A 24526-nucleotide genomic window follows, 5' to 3' on the forward strand; every position below is an offset into this window, starting at 1 on the left:
TTAACAAGGAAAAGCAAAAATATATGCATTCTATTTTTTTTTTTTTTTTTTTTATAGCACTTGTACGTATGGAAAGCTGAGCTGCATTGGAGAGAAACCTGAACCAGGTGACATATCACTTAACACTTCCTTTAATTCTCCCTTTCCATGTTCACCCCTTCCAGTTCTCTCTTTTCTGTCATAATGATGCAAACTGTACAAGTCTGAAATCAATCAAGAAAATGAACTGTTGACTTCCATAATACAGAGGATATTCCCAAAATACCTTTTAGATGCCTGAAACAAGTTTAACCCCCCTGGGTTACCCAGTGGAAAAGAATACTCCGTCACCTTATTGAATGTGAAAAGAAAACCATCCATATTTTAAATAAAATAACTTAAAGCTCCCCTCAAATACAAAGTAAACCAAGATCTTTGTTTTCTTCTGGTTTTTAGTTTGTTTTGGGGTTTCTTTTGGTTGGTACTTATTTGCTTATTTATTTTTCCGAAAACAAGTGTTTCACAAAGATAACTAAGCATTGATTTCTATGAGTAGTCCAAGCAGAAACACAAAACCAGATGAGCATGACTTCAAAACAATATTCAGTTTCTCTTTCTGGTCAAACACATTATTTTAAGATACCCGTATCTCACAAAGGAGTCCCTTTTATTTTTTTCTTCAGTCTGCATTAAAGAACCACAAAGATATAAATTCATGGTTGATCTCACATTTTTCATGGCTTTTGTCTTTTTAAGTCTGTGTACCTCCCATGGTCTATATTGACTGTGGCAATGCCACTGCAGATGTGATAGGAGCAGGATGCCAGAAGAGCTGTCAGACTGTAGACATGGAATGTGTAAGTATAGACTCTTTATACCCAATTAAAAGCATATTAAACTAGATTTCTTCTACAATTACCAGCTACAGCAAAACTCTTCCAACAGGAAATGTTTCAAGTCATGTTTTCTATATGGTCCTTACAGTACAGAACGCAGTGTGTCTCTGGCTGTGTATGTCCTCATAATCAAGTGTTAGATGGCAAAGGTGGCTGTATAGATCCAGAGGACTGTCCATGTGTTCACAATGGGAATTCCTACACTCCAGGAGAATCGATCAGAGTTGGCTGTAACAACTGGTAAGAGCATACAGAAAAATAATTTTTTTTAAGCATCTGAGAATAGTTTAAACTCTAGGTGAATTACAACATTTCACTCCAGCAGTATCAAGATCTGCTTGATATCAAGAAGGAATCCTGCATAAGATGATCCACTTAGTACCTAAAAAGCAAGCTCTGTTTTTCATAATGGTACACAGCACACAAGTTCCAAGTGGTCAGAAGAACAGTATGGTTTGGATGTTGTCATATACATTCAAGTCAAGAAAGCTTTTTTCCTCACAGGCAATCTTTACATTTCAATACATGCAACAATATTTAAAGTATTTTCTAACCCAAATTATTCATGACATCATGAAGTAACACAGTCTTTGGATAAATCCCAAAGGCTCTTGAGCTGTGCTGCATTTCTGAGAATGAGAAAACCTTATTTTTTCCTTATGGGCTTAATGCATTTTAAAATCAGATTGATGTCCTTGAAGGAATGTACATAAAAGCTGTATTTTATCTATGTCTGGTTTTTACATTTGGAGTGCTTTTTGTCTTATGTAGCACATGTAGAAATAGAAAATGGCACTGCTCTGAGGAACCTTGCCTGGAAACCTGTTCTGTTTATGGAGATGGGCATTACACCACCTTTGATGGCAAACGCTTCGATTTTGAAGGAGACTGTGAATATGTTCTGATCCAGGTAACAAGAGTCCTTCCCAGATTTTTGCACTATCTAAGTACCTTGTATTTTACGTATGATCATGTAGTATAGTTAACACTGAATATAATTCCCCTGTTTCAGAACTATTGTGGTCAACAAGGTATGAATCAGGGAACCTTCAGAGTCATCACTGAGAACATTCCATGTGGTACTACCGGAACCACCTGCTCCAAGTCTATTAAAGTTTTCCTGGGGGTAAGCATTTTCTTTAATAAGTTGTACACCAGGCCCAATGAGCCAGAAGGATAGAACAAGCTGTCCCAAACAGACTGCATCATAGAAGTGTCCTTCAAAACAGCGAAAATGTTAATACACTTCCTTGCTCACTGCTAACGGTTCTGCTCTCTGCTAGAGACAGCAAAGGAGGGAATTCTAAAGAAGAATTGCTTAATGTGAGGTTGTTGAATAGAATAATTTTGATGATAATAGAGTTATTATTTCAAGAACAGTTACTGGCAATATATAAACTTATATAACCTAACAGGTGACTTTTTTAATTGGCCTCTGTCTTTTCCTGTTGTAGAACTATGAGCTGGTACTCAGTGACGGACACTCTGATGTCATCCAGAGGACACCTGGAGGAAAAATGCCATTCCAAATCCGTTCCATGGGCATCTACCTGGTGGTTGACACTACTGTTGGTCTGATACTCATGTGGGACAGAAAAACCAGTATATTCATCAAACTTAGTCCCAGCTTTGAGGTACATTTTAAAATCCAAAACCTGGATAAAATTATTTCTAGAACATATTCATGTTACCTGTCAAAGAAAAAAAATGGAAATTTAGGCTGTAACCAGAAGACTGAAAGAGCAGAAATTGCATATTACTGTCCCTGTAGTGTTGACTTACTTAGATTGTGTACTACACATTTTCCTTAAATTACATTATTCAGCAATGGTATAACAGCAACGATAAAATTAGCTTTCTTCATGAAAAGCCCTCACTGAAGAGGCATATTCAGGATTAGATAAAACTAGTTACCTCAATGCTAAGAACAAAAACCATGAGTCTGCTTCCTATTCTTATCCTTCCTAACAAGAAGTTAGAGACATCTCTTCATGAGAGATATTTCAATAAAATGTCCAACACTGCTACCGAGGACGCCTAGATAAACTTAAGTAAGACCCTGAGGTCTGTTACTCACAGATACTGATAAACTGTACCTTACTGACCTTTATCATTTTTGTTTATCCTCATGAAGGGACAAGTCTGTGGACTTTGCGGAAACTATGATGGCAATGGAAATAATGACTTCACTACTCGCAGTCAATCTGTGGTAGGAAATGTGCTGGAGTTTGCCAACAGCTGGAAAGTGTCTTCTAGTTGCCCAAACGCCAATCGTACCAAGGATCCATGCACTGCAAACCCATACAGGAAAGCCTGGGCACAGAAGCAATGCAGTATCATTACCAGTGAAGTGTTTGCAAAGTGTCACTCACAGGTATGACTAAAACTTGAGTCTTAAATTCTCTTGTGCAGGAGATTATGTTAGTTTTTACGTGAGATAGCTGAAAAATACATTAAAATACACTCTATCACGCTTGACAACTTGTCTTGAATTAGTACACTAAAGAAATTGATAGTTGGTTTTTTTAATAGAAAGGACAACCACAGATAAATCTCAGGATATGTTTATTTTCAAATGGCATCATTTTCTAGTACTATAAATATCAGCGACCTGATATGTATGACTGTGTGCTAGCTTGTAGTAATGTAACAGTATTATTTCTGCAAATGTATCTTCAACATCAAATAGCTCTTTGCATTACCACTTATTAGTAATAGCTTTATTCCATTTTCCTCTTCATTTTTCAAAACATTCTCATGGTTTCTTCCTTTCCTATCTTTCTCACACATACAGAGTCATCAGTTTCAGATATTTTATTCACCTTTTTTAGAGCAGTGAGTGCCTTTTCAAAGAGGACAAGTGCATGAAAACTCAAATGTTTTCTCCAACAGGTTGAACCAAATGAATATTATGAAGCATGTGTAGATGATGCTTGTGCCTGTGACACTGGAGGAGACTGTGAATGTTTCTGTACAGCAGTAGCTGCCTATGCTCAAGCGTGCAATGAGCTGGACATCTGCATTTCATGGAGAACCCCATCCATTTGTCGTGAGTTTCACCCTACTACTTATTGAAGGGGTTCAGAGAGAAAGAAAACAGAGAAGGAAAAAAGAAATAAAAGTAGAATAAAGACAGAAAGAAGGATAAAATTGTATTTGTAAGAGGCACCTCTATATTCTAGAAAAGCAGCAAAAAAACCCCACAAAGCAGATTGGGTAAATCACTGGAAGCTAGTCTATCTTAAAATGAAACCATTGATAGTAACTTTACCAGTGGTGTCACTAGTGTCTGATTTACTTGTCAATCATGATACACAACTGGTGAACTATAATATTATACTACACTTCCACCTGTTTACACGAGGCTTAATGTAAATCACTATTAGTGCATACTAGCTAAAATCGATGATTCAAACAATTGATTTTTCAGGATTAATGTGTAACTCTGTTCCATGCTTTGTAACTACTGGTGTCAAAAGGTGGTAGAAGTGTAACCATTGTATTAAATTAGAAGTAAGACAATATACTGCTCTCCACCTATGTGATTATGCTGATCACATGGGATTTTTACCCAGCAAAACAGAAAGACTGTAGAACAAAAAGATCAAAGTCCTTCTGTCATTTCTCCTTCCTCTAGCTCTCTTCTGTGACTACTACAATCCACAAGGGGAATGTGAGTGGCACTACAAGCCATGTGGAGCTCCTTGTATGAAAACCTGCAATAACCCAAGTGGGAATTGCCTTCATGAGTTGAGAGGCTTGGAAGGTAAACATAATTATGCATATCTCATCCTACTTATAAAAAGCTAAAATGCAATCTGATTAACAAAATTTATGTTACTCAGTATATGACCTGTTTATATTAGAAATTATAAGAAGAGATTTTCTAATTAGTATCTTTCTGCCTAATGGATCATGAACTTGTTGTTTGGAATGAAAATGAGGACAAAATACTCCAAAGCTTAATGTGCAATGGAAGGAATAGCAGTAACAAAGTCTGAAATTCCATTACCATAGGAATAATTTGGGAAAAGCAGAAATAAGCAAAGTATAGAGTTCTACTTGTGAAAGGTCTAGTGTCAACGTCTCATTTTTTTATTGCAGGCTGCTATCCACACTGTCCAAAGAATAAGCCCTATTTCGATGAAGAAACCATGACCTGTGTTTCTAATTGTGGTTGTTATGAAAATGGAAAAAATTACAAACCAGGAATGCAGATGCCTTCAAATCAGAATTGTCATTTATGGTAGGATTAGTGAAGATTTTAAACATTTAGTTTAAAGTTTCAGAACATAATTCATCATGCACTTTTTTGTTTGCCAACAGGAACTAGGCCAGGCATAGGCTTCTGAATAATGTCTCATTTTCTTTTGTTTAATTGATGACATGCTGAAATATTTTACTATAGAAAAATTAATTTACTAATTATTCTGTATTCTTATTAAAGTACTTTTAAATTATTATTATAATTATTAAATTAACTTAAACCAAATTTAAATAATAACAGTTATGACAACAGTCTGAACATTTTTATAAAAATATCTCTAAAATCATTATGTGAAATTATTTAGAAGGCAATTAATCTTCATTATTTTGAGCTTGTTTCTGTTATTGCACTGGTACTTGCATATTAGTAACAGTCAGCAAGTATTCCCACACATTCTGTCAGAATTGATGACATGTTGGGACAAATGCTGCTAAGCCTTCTATCAAATAACACAAAGTTAGCAGAACCAGTTGCAAGCAGTTAACACCTGCCCTAAAGACAGCTTTAAAATAGCTACACCTGAATACTGTAAGCAGTCCAGTCAGAATAACAAACAGCTTCGCGTGAAGCCCATCTGAGCTAAGCCAAATTTCATGGTATGTTTTGCAGTTCACAGACAGCTTTGTTTGCATTGTCAATGTCATTAACAGCACTAAACCTAACCTGATAAATACATACCTATATTTACTTAAGTTTATCCAGTGTACATATGCCCATAGTCACTGCAAATAAATATATCAAGATTTAGATTCTTAACAGGTAATAGATAAAATCCCCTGAAAAACAGAATGCATTCTTGCATCTTTTGGAAATCACTGCGTAGACAACCTCAACATCCATGATACAGATATACTTTCTCAAATGATACATTTACTGCACTTTCCCTTTCAAAAAATAAGTATACCTATCAGGGAGATAAAAACATTTCAAATCACCCCTCCCCGCATCTTCACCCACCTCTCAAAAGCATCAATAAGGATACTGCATTTTTAGTATGCTGGCATGAAAGAGTTGCCTTTCTTGCCGGAAAACTGAGTGATCCTACCTAACCTGAATTTGTACAGCAGAACTCAATTTCTAACTCAGAGAAGAAATAGTCTTTCTACATATAAATACAATGAATAGCAAAGGATCAGTAGAAAAATTTGAAACAATAAAATTATGTCATGAACCAATATATTTACATTCATCACCCCCCTTTTTCTCTTTTCCAGTGAATGCACAGATCATGGCAAAAAATGCAAGTACGATGCAGACGGTATGTTGACAAAGTTGATTTTATCTGAATAGGATGCATTTGAGGTACTCTGCTCTGTGTTTCAGATACCAAGGAATAACACTGTGTTTTGATTTACAGAATGTGTCTGCATTTATGAGGGACGGAACTACAAATATAAAGATGTGATCTACAATACTACAGATGGCACAGGAGGGTGTATTGTCGCAACCTGTGGTCCCAGTGGAACACTTCAAAGGACTGTCTATGAATGTCCAATCTCAACATCACCCACAACAGCAACAACATTTCACTTCAGCACTACGCCACCCGCCACTTCTTCCACAGGTACATCCTTTTTAGCTCATAAGAATACATTCTATTAATAGTGAGTAACATACAGCTACAAAACCACGCTCACACTCACAACATAAATGAATTAATACAACCTGAAAATAAATAACATTAAGTCTCATTTGTTATTAGCATTTGGTTTCAGCCAGTATTTGGTAACCAAACTAATACAAGGAAATAAACTTAGAAAATAAAAACACTTTTGAAACAGCACAATGGAAACCACTGCACACTGGCTTCATACTATTATTTTACTTCATTGTGAAAAACAAAAAGACATTACCTGTAATTGTAACTATTTCTATACCTGGAATAATTGTTACTGAATGAGTAATTCATTATTTTTCCTATTAAATTATGGAATTATTACTTTCCATAAAATTCCTGGTAGGGTTCATGGTGTTTATAATTACAGTACTAAGTAGATTGCTCAGATATTGGCATTGAGATATTGAAATTTTTATATTTAGAATTCCTGTTCAGCATTTTTCAGGTTGGTAATCTCTAATTACTATGGGCATATGTTTTTTAATGAAATAAGTATTCAGTATACAATTTAGAACTAGAAGTTTTGAAAGCATTCAGAAACCATCAGCACTGCTAGAATTCATTAGTCATTTTCCAGCCATTTCACAATAAGAATTCACCTGCAAAAGCTTATGGACTGCTCTCCAAACCAATAAATGGTTTCTTAAGATAATAATGCTGCATTAGACATTTTTTCCTCCAAATGGAGGAGCAAAGACAATGCAGCATATTGCATGAGGAGTCACCTCATTTGGAAGAAAAAAGTACCTATTAATCTTGATGCGTAGAATAAGTGTTATTTCTGCTGGGTTTGATGGGGCTTTGACATTCCAGAGAGCAAACCAAGCAATTACACTGAATCATAGGGGAAAAAAAAAAAAAAAAAGTTAGATTTCCCCCCCCCCCCAAATGTATATAAATTCTGCCTGAGAGTTATTTCAACATGATTTGTAAAAGATAATTAGAAATCTCTTAGGAAGTGACAGTTCCAAGCACATCAGTACATTAAATCACTGGGTGACGGATTCTCTGTTCTACTTCATATAAAATTATAACTACACTAAATTGATATGCTACAGGTTCACAATGCAAGCAAATTACCTGAAGAAAATTTTCAGCCTATTTCACATAATGAAAAAGAGAATATCTGCAGAATTTTATTCTAAGTTTTGAAGTCTCTTCTTTATCTCTTTCACAGTGTCTCCAACTACATCAGTATGTGTTCATGAAGTCTGTGAGTGGTCAGAATGGTATGATGGGAGTCTGCAAACCCCTGGCTATGATGGTGGAGATTTTGAAACATTTGATGATTTGAGAGCTAAAGGTTATGAAGTCTGTAAGGCTCCACGGGCTGTTCAATGCAGAGCAGAGAAATTCCCCACTATACCACTGAAAGACCTTGGCCAAAAAGTAGAATGCAGTACAACAGCTGGGCTTATATGTTACAACAAAGATCAAATTTCAACAATGTGTGACAATTATGAAATCAGAGTCTTATGCTGTCGATTTGTACCATGCTCTTCTACAACACATTTCACCATGTCAACACCAATCACACCACCAGCTACGAGCACAGAAACATCAAGTCCAGCTGAAGAAACTACATCATTTTCAACCACTCTATCACCAGTTACTCCAACTTCTGAAAGCACAACATTCACACCTTCAGCTACTAGAGAAATAACCACACGCACAAGTGAAATAACAACACCTGTCACCACTTCTCCTTCAACAACTTCTCTTTGTATTAAAGAACAATGTTACTGGTCAGTGTGGTATGATGTCAGTTATCCAGGATCTGGATACGAAGATGGAGATTTTGACACAATTCAGAACATTGAAAAGAAGGGATATAAAGTCTGTGATAACAGAAAGGCTGTTGAATGCAGAGCAGTAAGGTTCCCTAATACCCCATATCCCCTCCTGGAGCAACACATAACATGTAACACAGAAGAAGGGTTGATATGCTACAATAAAGACCAACTACCACCCATCTGCTATAACTATAAACTAAGATTTAAATGCTGTACAAATATGACAGTACCGTGCCAGCCAACTACAGCACCCCAAAAAACTACACAAAAGTCCGAAACTATTCCCATTTTTTCAACAACTCTAAGGACATCATCGACAGAAGTATCAACACCACCATATTTACAGACCAAACATAAGGTAACTACAATCTCAACAACTCCACCAGAAACAGGATATATTCACACAGGAATTCCACCGCAATCAACAACAAAATCAAAAACACAGAAAACAAGTGCATCACTCTCGACATACCACTCCTCCACCACGCAGCCCACCTCCTCAGAAATCGCATCGCAAACCTACACCAGCACCACCAGCCCCACACCGACACCTACCCTATACTACGCGAGCGTGACCTCCACCCAGTCCACGACCGCCTGCGAACCCGAGGTGTGCTCCTGGAGCGAATGGTTCGACGTCGACTTCCCCTCCTCGGGGACCAACCAGGGAGACTTCGAAACCTACCAGCGCATCCGCGCCGCCGGGAAGGAAGTCTGTCAACGTCCAAAGGATATCGAGTGCCGCGCGGAGGACTACCCCGAGGTCTCCATCCAGCACGTCGGACAGGTCGTGCAGTGCGACGTCCACTTTGGACTGGTCTGCAAGAACGAAGACCAGACTGGCAAATTTAAGACGTGCCTCAACTACAGGATCCGCGTCCTCTGCTGCACCCCTAACTACAACTGCCCAAGCAGCACCTCCTTCCCAACCAGCAGCCCCACCAGCATCAGCACCCGCACTGCCCCAACATCCTCCAGCGTCACCACCTCCACCTCCACATACCGCTCCTCCACCACGCAGCCCACCTCCTCAGAGATCGCATCGCAAACCTACACCAGCACCACCAGCCCCACACCGACACCTACCCTATACTACGCGAGCGTGACCTCCACCCAGTCCACGACCGCCTGCGAACCCGATGTGTGCTCCTGGAGCGAATGGTTCGACGTCGACTTCCCCTCCTCGGGGACCAACCAGGGAGACTTCGAAACCTACCAGCGCATCCGCGCCGCCGGGAAGGAAGTCTGTCAACGTCCAAAGGATATCGAGTGCCGCGCGGAGGACTACCCCGAGGTCTCCATCCAGCACGTCGGACAGGTCGTGCAGTGCGACGTCCACTTTGGACTGGTCTGCAAGAACGAAGACCAGACTGGCAAATTTAAGACGTGCCTCAACTACAGGATCCGCGTCCTCTGCTGCACCCCTAACTACAACTGCCCAAGCAGCACCTCCTTCCCAACCAGCAGCCCCACCAGCATCAGCACCCGCACTGCCCCAACATCCTCCAGCGTCACCACCTCCACCTCCACATACCGCTCCTCCACCACGCAGCCCACCTCCTCAGAAATCGCATCGCAAACCTACACCAGCACCACCAGCCCCACACCGACACCTACCCTATACTACGCGAGCGTGACCTCCACCCAGTCCACGACCGCCTGCGAACCCGAGGTGTGCTCCTGGAGCGAATGGTTCGACGTCGACTTCCCCTCCTCGGGGACCAACCAGGGAGACTTCGAAACCTACCAGCGCATCCGCGCCGCCGGGAAGGAAGTCTGTCAACGTCCAAAGGATATCGAGTGCCGCGCGGAGGACTACCCCGAGGTCTCCATCCAGCACGTCGGACAGGTCGTGCAGTGCGACGTCCACTTTGGACTGGTCTGCAAGAACGAAGACCAGACTGGCAAATTTAAGACGTGCCTCAACTACAGCATACGCGTCCTCTGCTGCACCCCTAACTACAACTGCCCAAGCAGCACCTCCTTCCCAACCAGCAGCCCCACCAGCATCAGCACCCGCACTGCCCCAACATCCTCCAGCGTCACCACCTCCACCTCCACATACCGCTCCTCCACCACGCAGCCCACCTCCTCAGAAATCGCATCGCAAACCTACACCAGCACCACCAGCCCCACACCGACACCTACCCTATACTACGCGAGCGTGACCTCCACCCAGTCCACGACCGCCTGCGAACCCGAGGTGTGCTCCTGGAGCGAATGGTTCGACGTCGACTTCCCCTCCTCGGGGACCAACCAGGGAGACTTCGAAACCTACCAGCGCATCCGCGCCGCCGGGAAGGAAGTCTGTCAACGTCCAAAGGATATCGAGTGCCGCGCGGAGGACTACCCCGAGGTCTCCATCCAGCACGTCGGACAGGTCGTGCAGTGCGACGTCCACTTTGGACTGGTCTGCAAGAACGAAGACCAGACTGGCAAATTTAAGACGTGCCTCAACTACAGGATACGCGTCCTCTGCTGCACCCCTAACTACAACTGCCCAAGCAGCACCTCCTTCCCAACCAGCAGCCCCACCAGCATCAGCACCCGCACTGCCCCAACATCCTCCAGCGTCACCACCTCCACCTCCACATACCGCTCCTCCACCACGCAGCCCACCTCCTCAGAGATCGCATCGCAAACCTACACCAGCACCACCAGCCCCACACCGACACCTACCCTATACTACGCGAGCGTGACCTCCACCCAGTCCACTACCGCCTGCGAACCCGAGGTGTGCTCCTGGAGCGAATGGTTCGACGTCGACTTCCCCTCCTCGGGGACCAACCAGGGAGACTTCGAAACCTACCAGCGCATCCGCGCCGCCGGGAAGGAAGTCTGTCAACGTCCAAAGGATATCGAGTGCCGCGCGGAGGACTACCCCGAGGTCTCCATCCAGCACGTCGGACAGGTCGTGCAGTGCGACGTCCAATTTGGACTGGTCTGCAAGAACGAAGACCAGACTGGCAAATTTAAGACGTGCCTCAACTACAGGATACGCGTCCTCTGCTGCACCCCTAACTACAACTGCCCAAGCAGCACCTCCTTCCCAACCAGCAGCCCCACCAGCATCAGCACCCGCACTGCCCCAACATCCTCCAGCGTCACCACCTCCACCTCCACATACCGCTCCTCCACCACGCAGCCCACCTCCTCAGAAATCGCATCGCAAACCTACACCAGCACCACCAGCCCCACACCGACACCTACCCTATACTACGCGAGCGTGACCTCCACCCAGTCCACGACCGCCTGCGAACCCGAGGTGTGCTCCTGGAGCGAATGGTTCGACGTCGACTTCCCCTCCTCGGGGACCAACCAGGGAGACTTCGAAACCTACCAGCGCATCCGCGCCGCCGGGAAGGAAGTCTGTCAACGTCCAAAGGATATCGAGTGCCGCGCGGAGGACTACCCCGAGGTCTCCATCCAGCACGTCGGACAGGTCGTGCAGTGCGACGTCCACTTTGGACTGGTCTGCAAGAACGAAGACCAGACTGGCAAATTTAAGACGTGCCTCAACTACAGGATCCGCGTCCTCTGCTGCACCCCTAACTACAACTGCCCAAGCAGCACCTCCTTCCCAACCAGCAGCCCCACCAGCATCAGCACTCGCACTGCCCCAACATCCTCCAGTGTCACCACCTCCACCTCCACATACCGCTCCTCCACCACGCAGCCCACCTCCTCAGAAATCGCATCGCAAACCTACACCAGCACCACCAGCCCCACACCGACACCTACCCTATACTACGCGAGCGTGACCTCCACCCAGTCCACGACCGCCTGCGAACCCGAGGTGTGCTCCTGGAGCGAATGGTTCGACGTCGACTTCCCCTCCTCGGGGACCAACCAGGGAGACTTCGAAACCTACCAGCGCATCCGCGCCGCCGGGAAGGAAGTCTGTCAACGTCCAAAGGATATCGAGTGCCGCGCGGAGGACTACCCCGAGGTCTCCATCCAGCACGTCGGACAGGTCGTGCAGTGCGACGTCCACTTTGGACTGGTCTGCAAGAACGAAGACCAGACTGGCAAATTTAAGACGTGCCTCAACTACAGGATCCGCGTCCTCTGCTGCACCCCTAACTACAACTGCCCAAGCAGCACCTCCTTCCCAACCAGCAGCCCCACCAGCATCAGCACCCGCACTGCCCCAACATCCTCCAGCGTCACCACCTCCACCTCCACATACCGCTCCTCCACCACGCAGCCCACCTCCTCAGAGATCGCATCGCAAACCTACACCAGCACCACCAGCCCCACACCGACACCTACCCTATACTACGCGAGCGTGACCTCCACCCAGTCCACGACCGCCTGCGAACCCGAGGTGTGCTCCTGGAGCGAATGGTTCGACGTCGACTTCCCCTCCTCGGGGACCAACCAGGGAGACTTCGAAACCTACCAGCGCATCCGCGCCGCCGGGAAGGAAGTCTGTCAACGTCCAAAGGATATCGAGTGCCGCGCGGAGGACTACCCCGAGGTCTCCATCCAGCACGTCGGACAGGTCGTGCAGTGCGACGTCCACTTTGGACTGGTCTGCCAGAACGAAGACCAGACTGGCAAATTTAAGACGTGCCTCAACTACAGGATCCGCGTCCTCTGCTGCACCCCTAACTACAACTGCCCAAGCAGCACCTCCTTCCCAACCAGCAGCCCCACCAGCATCAGCACCCGCACTGCCCCAACATCCTCCAGTGTCACCACCTCCACCTCCACATACCGCTCCTCCACCACGCAGCCCACCTCCTCAGAGATCGCATCGCAAACCTACACCAGCACCGCCAGCCCCACACCGACACCTACCCTATACTACGCGAGCGTGACCTCCACCCAGTCCACGACCGCCTGCGAACCCGAGCTGTGCTCCTGGAGCGAATGGTTCGACGTCGACTTCCCCTCCTCGGGGACCAACCAGGGAGACTTCGAAACCTACCAGCGCATCCGCGCTGCCGGGAAGGAAGTCTGTCAACGTCCAAAGGATATCGAGTGCCACGCGGAGGACTACCCCGAGGTCTCCATCCAGCACGTCGGACAGGTCGTGCAGTGCGACGTCCACTTTGGACTGGTCTGCAAGAACGAAGACCAGACTGGCAAATTTAAGACGTGCCTCAACTACAGGATCCGCGTCCTCTGCTGCACCCCTAACTACAACTGCCCAAGCAGCACCTCCTTCCCAACCAGCAGCCCCACCAGCATCAGCACCCGCACTGCCCCAACATCCTCCAGCGTCACCACCTCCACCTCCACATACCGCTCCTCCACCACGCAGCCCACCTCCTCAGAGATCGCATCGCAAACCTACACCAGCACCACCAGCCCCACACCGACACCTACCCTATACTACGCGAGCGTGACCTCCACCCAGTCCACGACCGCCTGCGAACCCGAGGTGTGCTCCTGGAGCGAATGGTTCGACGTTGACTTCCCCTCCTCGGGGACCAACCAGGGAGACTTCGAAACCTACCAGCGCATCCGCGCCGCCGGGAAGGAAGTCTGTCAACGTCCAAAGGATATCGAGTGCCGCGCGGAGGACTACCCCGAGGTCTCCATCCAGCACGTCGGACAGGTCGTGCAGTGCGACGTCCACTTTGGACTGGTCTGCAAGAACGAAGACCAGACTGGCAAATTTAAGACGTGCCTCAACTACAGGATCCGCGTCCTCTGCTGCACCCCTAACTACAACTGCCCAAGCAGCACCTCCTTCCCAACCAGCAGCCCCACCAGCATCAGCACCCGCACTGCCCCAACATCCTCCAGCGTCACCACCTCCACCTCCACATACCGCTCCTCCACCACGCAGCCCACCTCCTCAGAGATCGCATCGCAAACCTACACCAGCACCACCAGCCCCACACCGACACCTACCCTATACTACGCGAGCGTGACCTCCACCCAGTCCACGACCGCCTGCGAACCCGAGGTGTGCTCCTGGAGCGAATGGTTCGACGTCGACTTCCCCTCCTCGGGGACCAACCAGGGAGACTTCGAAACCTACCAGAGCATCCGCGCTGCCGGGAAGGAAGTCTGTCAACGTCCAAAGGATATCGAGTGCCGCGCGGAGGACTACCCCGAGGTCTCCATCCAGCACGTCGGACAGGTCGTGCAGTGCGACGTCCACTTTGGACTGGTCTGCAAGAACGAAGACCAGACTGGCAAATTTAAGACGTGCCTCAACTACAGGATCCGCGTCCTCTGCTGCACCCCTAACTACAACTGCCCAAGCAGCACCTCCTTCCCAACCAGCAGCCCCACCAGCATCAGCACCCGCACTGCCCCAACATCCTCCAGTGTCACCACCTCCACCTCCACATACCGCTCCTCCACCACGCAGCCCACCTCCTCAGAGATCGCATCGCAAACCTACACCAGCACCGCCAGCCCCACACCGACACCTACCCTATACTACGCGAGCGTGACCTCCACCCAGTCCACGACCGCCTGCGAACCCGAGCTGTGCTCCTGGAGCGAATGGTTCGACGTCGACTTCCCCTCCTCGGGGACCAACCAGGGAGACTTCGAAACCTACCAGAGCATCCGCGCTGCCGGGAAGGAAGTCTGTCAACGTCCAAAGGATATCGAGTGCCGCGCGGAGGACTACCCCGAGGTCTCCATCCAGCACGTCGGACAGGTCGTGCAGTGCGACGTCCACTTTGGACTGGTCTGCAAGAACGAAGACCAGACTGGCAAATTTAAGACGTGCCTCAACTACAGGATCCGCGTCCTCTGCTGCACCCCTAACTACAACTGCCCAAGCAGCACCTCCTTCCCAACCAGCAGCCCCACCAGCATCAGCACCCGCACTGCCCCAACATCCTCCAGCGTCACCACCTCCACCTCCACATACCGCTCCTCCACCACGCAGCCCACCTCCTCAGAGATCGCATCGCAAACCTACACCAGCACCACCAGCCCCACACCGACACCTACCCTATACTACGCGAGCGTGACCTCCACCCAGTCCATGACCGCCTGCGAACCCGAGGTGTGCTCCTGGAGCGAATGGTTCGACGTCGACTTCCCCTCCTCGGGGACCAACCAGGGAGACTTCGAAACCTACCAGCGCATCCGCGCTGCCGGGAAGGAAGTCTGTCAACGTCCAAAGGATATCGAGTGCCGCGCGGAGGACTACCCCGAGGTCTCCATCCAGCACGTCGGACAGGTCGTGCAGTGCGACGTCCACTTTGGACTGGTCTGCAAGAACGAAGACCAGACTGGCAAATTTAAGACGTGCCTCAACTACAGGATCCGCGTCCTCTGCTGCACCCCTAACTACAACTGCCCAAGCAGCACCTCCTTCCCAACCAGCAGCCCCACCAGCATCAGCACCCGCACTGCCCCAACATCCTCCAGTGTCACCACCTCCACCTCCACATACCGCTCCTCCACCACGCAGCCCACCTCCTCAGAGATCGCATCGCAAACCTACACCAGCACCACCAGCCCCACACCGACACCTACCCTATACTACGCGAGCGTGACCTCCACCCAGTCCACGACCGCCTGCGAACCCGAGGTGTGCTCCTGGAGCGAATGGTTCGACGTCGACTTCCCCTCCTCGGGGACCAACCAGGGAGACTTCGAAACCTACCAGCGCATCCGCGCCGCCGGGAAGGAAGTCTGTCAACGTCCAAAGGATATCGAGTGCCGCGCGGAGGACTACCCCGAGGTCTCCATCCAGCACGTCGGACAGGTCGTGCAGTGCGACGTCCACTTTGGACTGGTCTGCAAGAACGAAGACCAGACTGGCAAATTTAAGACGTGCCTCAACTACAGGATACGCGTCCTCTGCTGCACCCCTAACTACAACTGCCCAAGCAGCACCTCCTTCCCAACCAGCAGCCCCACCAGCATCAGCACCCGCACTGCCCCAACATCCTCCAGTGTCACCACCTCCACCTCCACATACCGCTCCTCCACCACGCAGCCCACCTCCTCAGAGATCGCATCGCAAACCTACACCAGCACCACCAGCCCCACACCGACACCTACCCTATACTACGCGAGCGTGACCTCCACCCAGTCCACGACCGCCTGCGAACCCGAGGTGTGCTCCTGGAGCGAATGGTTCGACGTCGACTTCCCCTCCTCGGGGACCAACCAGGGAGACTTCGAAACCTACCAGCGCATCCGCACTGCCGGGAAGGAAGTCTGTCAACGTCCAAAGGATATCGAGTGCCGCGCGGAGGACTACCCCGAGGTCTCCATCCAGCACGTCGGACAGGTCGTGCAGTGCGACGTCCACTTTGGACTGGTCTGCAAGAACGAAGACCAGACTGGCAAATTTAAGACGTGCCTCAACTACAGGATCCGCGTCCTCTGCTGCACCCCTAACTACATCTGCCCAAGCAGCACCTCCTTCCCAACCAGCAGCCCCACCAGCATCAGCACCCGCACTGCCCCAACATCTTCCAGTGTCACCACCTCCACCTCCACATACCGCTCCTCCACCACGCAGCCCACCTCCTCAGAGATCGCATCGCAAACCTACACCAGCACCACCAGCCCCACACCGACACCTACCCTATACTACGCGAGCGTGACCTCCACCCAGTCCACGACCGCCTGCGAACCCGAGGTGTGCTCCTGGAGCGAATGGTTCGACGTCGACTTCCCCTCCTCGGGGACCAACCAGGGAGACTTCGAAACCTACCAGCGCATCCGCGCCGCCGGGAAGGAAGTCTGTCAACGTCCAAAGGATATCGAGTGCCGCGCGGAGGACTACCCCGAGGTCTCCATCCAGCACGTCGGACAGGTCGTGCAGTGCGACGTCCACTTTGGACTGGTCTGCAAGAACGAAGACCAGACTGGCAAATTTAAGACGTGCCTCAACTACAGGATACGCGTCCTCTGCTGCACCCCTAACTACAACTGCCCAAGCAGCACCTCCTTCCCAACCAGCAGCCCCACCAGCATCAGCACCCGCACTGCCCCAACATCCTCCAGTGTCACCACCTCCACCTCCACATACCGCTCCTCCACCACGCAGCCCACCTCCTCAGAAATCGCATCGCAAACCTACACCAGCACCACCAGCCCCACACCGACACCTACCCTATACTATGCGAGCGTGACCTCCACCCAGTCCACGACCGCCTGCGAACCCGAGGTGTGCTCCTGGAGCGAATGGTTCGACGTCGACTTCCCCTCCTCGGGGACCAACCAGGGAGACTTCGAAACCTACCAGCGCATCCGCGCCGCCGGGAAGGAAGTCTGTCAACGTCCAAAGGATATCAAGTGCCGCGCGGAGGACTACCCCGAGGTCTCCATCCAGCACGTCGGACAGGTCGTGCAGTGCGACGTCCAATTTGGACTGGTCTGCAAGAACGAAGACCAGACTGGCAAATTTAAGACATGCCTCAACTACAGGATCCGCGTCCTCTGCTGCACCCCTAACTACAACTGCCCAAGCAGCACCTCCTTCCCAACCAGCAGCCCCACCAGCATCAGCACCCGCACTGCCCCAACATCCTCCAGTGTCACCACCTCCACCTCCACATACCGCTCCTCCACCACGCAGCCCACCTCCTCAGAGATCGCATCGCAAACCTACACCAGCACCACCAGCCCCACACCGACACCTACCCTATACTACGCGAGCGTGACCTCCACCCAGTCCACGACCGCCTGCGAACCCGAGGTGTGCTCCTGGAGCGAATGGTTCGACGTCGACTTCCCCTCCTCGGGGACCAACCAGGGAGACTTCGAAACCTACCAGCGCATCCGCGCCGCCGGGAAGGAAGTCTGTCAACGTCCAAAGGATATCGAGTGCCGCGCGGAGGACTACCCCGAGGTCTCCATCCAGCACGTCGGACAGGTCGTGCAGTGCGACGTCCACTTTGGACTGGTCTGCAAGAACGAAGACCAGACTGGCAAATTTAAGACGTGCCTCAACTACAGGATCCGCGTCCTCTGCTGCACCCCTAACTACAACTGCCCAAGCAGCACCTCCTTCCCAACCAGCAGCCCCACCAGCATCAGCACCCGCACTGCCCCAACATCCTCCAGTGTCACCACCTCCACCTCCACATACCGCTCCTCCACCACGCAGCCCACCTCCTCAGAGATCGCATCGCAAACCTACACCAGCACCACCAGCCCCACACCGACACCTACCCTATACTACGCGAGCGTGACCTCCACCCAGTCCACGACCGCCTGCGAACCCGAGGTGTGCTCCTGGAGCGAATGGTTCGACGTCGACTTCCCCTCCTCGGGGACCAACCAGGGAGACTTCGAAACCTACCAGCGCATCCGCGCCGCCGGGAAGGAAGTCTGTCAACGTCCAAAGGATATCGAGTGCCGCGCGGAGGACTACCCCGAGGTCTCCATCCAGCACGTCGGACAGGTCGTGCAGTGCGACGTCCACTTTGGACTGGTCTGCAAGAACGAAGACCAGACTGGCAAATTTAAGACGTGCCTCAACTACAGGATCCGCGTCCTCTGCTGCACCCCTAACTACAACTGCCCAAGCAGCACCTCCTTCCCAACCAGCAGCCCCACCAGCATCAGCACCCGCACAGCCCCAACATCCTCCAGCGTCACCACCTCCACCTCCACATACCGCTCCTCCACCACGCAGCCCACCTCCTCAGAAATCGCATCGCAAACCTACACCAGCACCACCAGCCCCACACCGACACCTACCCTATACTATGCGAGCGTGACCTCCACCCAGTCCACGACCGCCTGCGAACCCGAGGTGTGCTCCTGGAGCGAATGGTTCGACGTCGACTTCCCCTCCTCAGGGACCAACCAGGGAGACTTCGAAACCTACCAGCGCATCCGCGCCGCCGGGAAGGAAGTCTGTCAACGTCCAAAGGATATCGAGTGCCGCGCGGAGGACTACCCCGAGGTCTCCATCCAGCACGTCGGACAGGTCGTGCAGTGCGACGTCCAATTTGGACTGGTCTGCAAGAACGAAGACCAGACTGGCAAATTTAAGACGTGCCTCAACTACAGGATCCGCGTCCTCTGCTGCACCCCTAACTACAACTGCCCAAGCAGCACCTCCTTCCCAACCAGCAGCCCCACCAGCATCAGCACCCGCACTGCCCCAACATCCTCCAGTGTCACCACCTCCACCTCCACATACCGCTCCTCCACCACGCAGCCCACCTCCTCAGAGATCGCATCGCAAACCTACACCAGCACCACCAGCCCCACACCGACACCTACCCTATACTACACGAGCGTGACCTCCACCCAGTCCACGACCGCCTGCGAACCCGAGGTGTGCTCCTGGAGCGAATGGTTCGACGTCGACTTCCCCTCCTCGGGGACCAACCAGGGAGACTTCGAGACCTACCAGCGCATCCGCGCCGCCGGGAAGGAAGTCTGTCAACGTCCAAAGGATATCGAGTGCCGCGCGGAGGACTACCCCGAGGTCTCCATCCAGCACGTCGGACAGGTCGTGCAGTGCGACGTCCAATTTGGACTGGTCTGCAAGAACGAAGACCAGACTGGCAAATTTAAGACGTGCCTCAACTACAGGATCCGCGTCCTCTGCTGCACCCCTAACTACAACTGCCCAAGCAGCACCTCCTTCCCAACCAGCAGCCCCACCAGCATCAGCACCCGCACTGCCCCAACATCCTCCAGTGTCACCACCTCCACCTCCACATACCGCTCCTCCACCACGCAGCCCACCTCCTCAGAGATCGCATCGCAAACCTACACCAGCACCGCCAGCCCCACACCGACACCTACCCTATACTACGCGAGCGTGACCTCCACCCAGTCCACGACCGCCTGCGAACCCGAGGTGTGCTCCTGGAGCGAATGGTTCGACGTCGACTTCCCCTCCTCGGGGACCAACCAGGGAGACTTCGAAACCTACCAGCGCATCCGCGCTGCCGGGAAGGAAGTCTGTCAACGTCCAAAGGATATCGAGTGCCGCGCGGAGGACTACCCCGAGGTCTCCATCCAGCACGTCGGACAGGTCGTGCAGTGCGACGTCCACTTTGGACTGGTCTGCAAGAACGAAGACCAGACTGGCAAATTTAAGACGTGCCTCAACTACAGGATCCGCGTCCTCTGCTGCACCCCTAACTACAACTGCCCAAGCAGCACCTCCTTCCCAACCAGCAGCCCCACCAGCATCAGCACCCGCACTGCCCCAACATCCTCCAGCGTCACCACCTCCACCTCCACATACCGCTCCTCCACCACGCAGCCCACCTCCTCAGAAATCGCATCGCAAACCTACACCAGCACCACCAGCCCCACACCGACACCTACCCTATACTATGCGAGCGTGACCTCCACCCAGTCCACGACCGCCTGCGAACCCGAGGTGTGCTCCTGGAGCGAATGGTTCGACGTCGACTTCCCCTCCTCAGGGACCAACCAGGGAGACTTCGAAACCTACCAGCGCATCCGCGCCGCCGGGAAGGAAGTCTGTCAACGTCCAAAGGATATCGAGTGCCGCGCGGAGGACTACCCCGAGGTCTCCATCCAGCACGTCGGACAGGTCGTGCAGTGCGACGTCCAATTTGGACTGGTCTGCAAGAACGAAGACCAGACTGGCAAATTTAAGACGTGCCTCAACTACAGGATCCGCGTCCTCTGCTGCACCCCTAACTACAACTGCCCAAGCAGCACCTCCTTCCCAACCAGCAGCCCCACCAGCATCAGCACCCGCACTGCCCCAACATCCTCCAGCGTCACCACCTCCACCTCCACATACCGCTCCTCCACCACGCAGCCCACCTCCTCAGAGATCGCATCGCAAACCTACACCAGCACCACCAGCCCCACACCGACACCTACCCTATACTACACGAGCGTGACCTCCACCCAGTCCACGACCGCCTGCGAACCCGAGCTGTGCTCCTGGAGCGAATGGTTCGACGTCGACTTCCCCTCCTCGGGGACCAACCAGGGAGACTTCGAGACCTACCAGCGCATCCGCGCCGCCGGGAAGGAAGTCTGTCAACGTCCAAAGGATATCGAGTGCCGCGCGGAGGACTACCCCGAGGTCTCCATCCAGCACGTCGGACAGGTCGTGCAGTGCAACGTCCAATTTGGACTGGTCTGCAAGAACGAAGACCAGACTGGCAAATTTAAGACGTGCCTCAACTACAGGATCCGCGTCCTCTGCTGCACCCCTAACTACAACTGCCCAAGCAGCACCTCCTTCCCAACCAGCAGCCCCACCAGCATCAGCACCCGCACTGCCCCAACATCCTCCAGTGTCACCACCTCCACCTCCACATACCGCTCCTCCACCACGCAGCCCACCTCCTCAGAGATCGCATCGCAAACCTACACCAGCACCACCAACCCCACACCGACACCTACCCTATACTACGCGAGCGTGACCTCCACCCAGTCCACGACCGCCTGCGAACCCGAGGTGTGCTCCTGGAGCGAATGGTTCGACGTCGACTTCCCCTCCTCGGGGACCAACCAGGGAGACTTCGAAACCTACCAGCGCATCCGCGCCGCCGGGAAGGAAGTCTGTCAACGTCCAAAGGATATCGAGTGCCGCGCGGAGGACTACCCCGAGGTCTCCATCCAGCACGTCGGACAGGTCGTGCAGTGCGACGTCCACTTTGGACTGGTCTGCAAGAACGAAGACCAGACTGGCAAATTTAAGACGTGCCTCAACTACAGGATCCGCGTCCTCTGCTGCACCCCTAACTACAACTGCCCAAGCAGCACCTCCTTCCCAACCAGCAGCCCCACCAGCATCAGCACCCGCACTGCCCCAACATCCTCCAGTGTCACCACCTCCACCTCCACATACCGCTCCTCCACCACGCAGCCCACCTCCTCAGAGATCGCATCGCAAACCTACACCAGCACCGCCAGCCCCACACCGACACCTACCCTATACTACGCGAGCGTGACCTCCACCCAGTCCACGACCGCCTGCGAACCCGAGCTGTGCTCCTGGAGCGAATGGTTCGACGTCGACTTCCCCTCCTCGGGGACCAACCAGGGAGACTTCGAAACCTACCAGCGCATCCGCGCCGCCGGGAAGGAAGTCTGTCAACGTCCAAAGGATATCGAGTGCCGCGCGGAGGACTACCCCGAGGTCTCCATCCAGCACGTCGGACAGGTCGTGCAGTGCGACGTCCACTTTGGACTGGTCTGCAAGAACGAAGACCAGACTGGCAAATTTAAGACGTGCCTCAACTACAGGATCCGCGTCCTCTGCTGCACCCCTAACTACAACTGCCCAAGCAGCACCTCCTTCCCAACCAGCAGCCCCACCAGCATCAGCACCCGCACTGCCCCAACATCCTCCAGTGTCACCACCTCCACCTCCACATACCGCTCCTCCACCACGCAGCCCACCTCCTCAGAGATCGCATCGCAAACCTACACCAGCACCACCAGCCCCACACCGACACCTACCCTATACTACGCGAGCGTGACCTCCACCCAGTCCACGACCGCCTGCGAACCCGAGGTGTGCTCCTGGAGCGAATGGTTCGACGTCGACTTCCCCTCCTCGGGGACCAACCAGGGAGACTTCGAAACCTACCAGCGCATCCGCGCCGCCGGGAAGGAAGTCTGTCAACGTCCAAAGGATATCGAGTGCCGCGCGGAGGACTACCCCGAGGTCTCCATCCAGCACGTCGGACAGGTCGTGCAGTGCGACGTCCAATTTGGACTGGTCTGCAAGAACGAAGACCAGACTGGCAAATTTAAGACGTGCCTCAACTACAGGATCCGCGTCCTCTGCTGCACCCCTAACTACAACTGCCCAAGCAGCACCTCCTTCCCAACCAGCAGCCCCACCAGCATCAGCACCCGCACTGCCCCAACATCCTCCAGTGTCACCACCTCCACCTCCACATACCGCTCCTCCACCACGCAGCCCACCTCCTCAGAGATCGCATCGCAAACCTACACCAGCACCACCAGCCCCACACCGACACCTACCCTATACTACGCGAGCGTGACCTCCACCCAGTCCACGACCGCCTGCGAACCCGAGGTGTGCTCCTGGAGCGAATGGTTCGACGTCGACTTCCCCTCCTCGGGGACCAACCAGGGAGACTTCGAAACCTACCAGCGCATCCGCGCCGCCGGGAAGGAAGTCTGTCAACGTCCAAAGGATATCGAGTGCCGCGCGGAGGACTACCCCGAGGTCTCCATCCAGCACGTCGGACAGGTCGTGCAGTGCGACGTCCACTTTGGACTGGTCTGCAAGAACGAAGACCAGACTGGCAAATTTAAGACGTGCCTCAACTACAGGATCCGCGTCCTCTGCTGCACCCCTAACTACAACTGCCCAAGCAGCACCTCCTTCCCAACCAGCAGCCCCACCAGCATCAGCACCCGCACTGCCCCAACATCCTCCAGCGTCACCACCTCCACCTCCACATACCGCTCCTCCACCACGCAGCCCACCTCCTCAGAGATCGCATCGCAAACCTACACCAGCACCACCAGCCCCACACCGACACCTACCCTATACTACGCGAGCGTGACCTCCACCCAGTCCACGACCGCCTGCGAACCCGAGGTGTGCTCCTGGAGCGAATGGTTCGACGTCGACTTCCCCTCCTCGGGGACCAACCAGGGAGACTTCGAGACCTACCAGCGCATCCGCGCCGCCGGGAAGGAAGTCTGTCAACGTCCAAAGGATATCGAGTGCCGCGCGGAGGACTACCCCGAGGTCTCCATCCAGCACGTCGGACAGGTCGTGCAGTGCGACGTCCACTTTGGACTGGTCTGCAAGAACGAAGACCAGACTGGCAAATTTAAGACGTGCCTCAACTACAGGATCCGCGTCCTCTGCTGCACCCCTAACTACAACTGCCCAAGCAGCACCTCCTTCCCATCCACCAGCCTCACTACCAGCAGTGCCACATCTGAACCTTGCTGTACCAGCACTTCTTCTACCCCTGTATCAACACCATGTTTCTGTAAAATTGGCAGTTCTGTTTTTTCACCTGGTTAGTTATTAATTTTTTTCAGTCAACTTATATATTAATTAACTGTTTTGGTGTTTTTCTGT

At 51.6% G+C, this 24526-nt stretch overlaps 1 protein-coding gene across 1 annotated transcript in view; it reads left to right on the forward strand.

Annotated features, from left to right (window-relative positions):
- Nucleotides 1–24526, forward strand: part of LOC115606393 (mucin-5AC-like) — a 55943-nt gene that overhangs the window by 17525 nt on the left and 13892 nt on the right. The window contains exons 19-31 of the mRNA XM_030482235.1: nt 58–107; nt 736–836; nt 964–1115; nt 1647–1785; nt 1888–2001; nt 2330–2509; nt 3010–3249; nt 3768–3924; nt 4513–4641; nt 4980–5121; nt 6357–6400; nt 6500–6706; nt 7938–24464. Coding sequence (XP_030338095.1) covers nt 58–107; nt 736–836; nt 964–1115; nt 1647–1785; nt 1888–2001; nt 2330–2509; nt 3010–3249; nt 3768–3924; nt 4513–4641; nt 4980–5121; nt 6357–6400; nt 6500–6706; nt 7938–24464 — 18182 coding nt within the window. The remainder of the gene's footprint in view (nt 1–57; nt 108–735; nt 837–963; nt 1116–1646; nt 1786–1887; nt 2002–2329; nt 2510–3009; nt 3250–3767; nt 3925–4512; nt 4642–4979; nt 5122–6356; nt 6401–6499; nt 6707–7937; nt 24465–24526) is intronic.

The sequence above is a fragment of the Strigops habroptila genome, chromosome 4 (genome assembly GCF_004027225.2).
Source record: "Strigops habroptila isolate Jane chromosome 4, bStrHab1.2.pri, whole genome shotgun sequence".
Taxonomy (NCBI): domain Eukaryota; kingdom Metazoa; phylum Chordata; class Aves; order Psittaciformes; family Psittacidae; genus Strigops; species Strigops habroptila.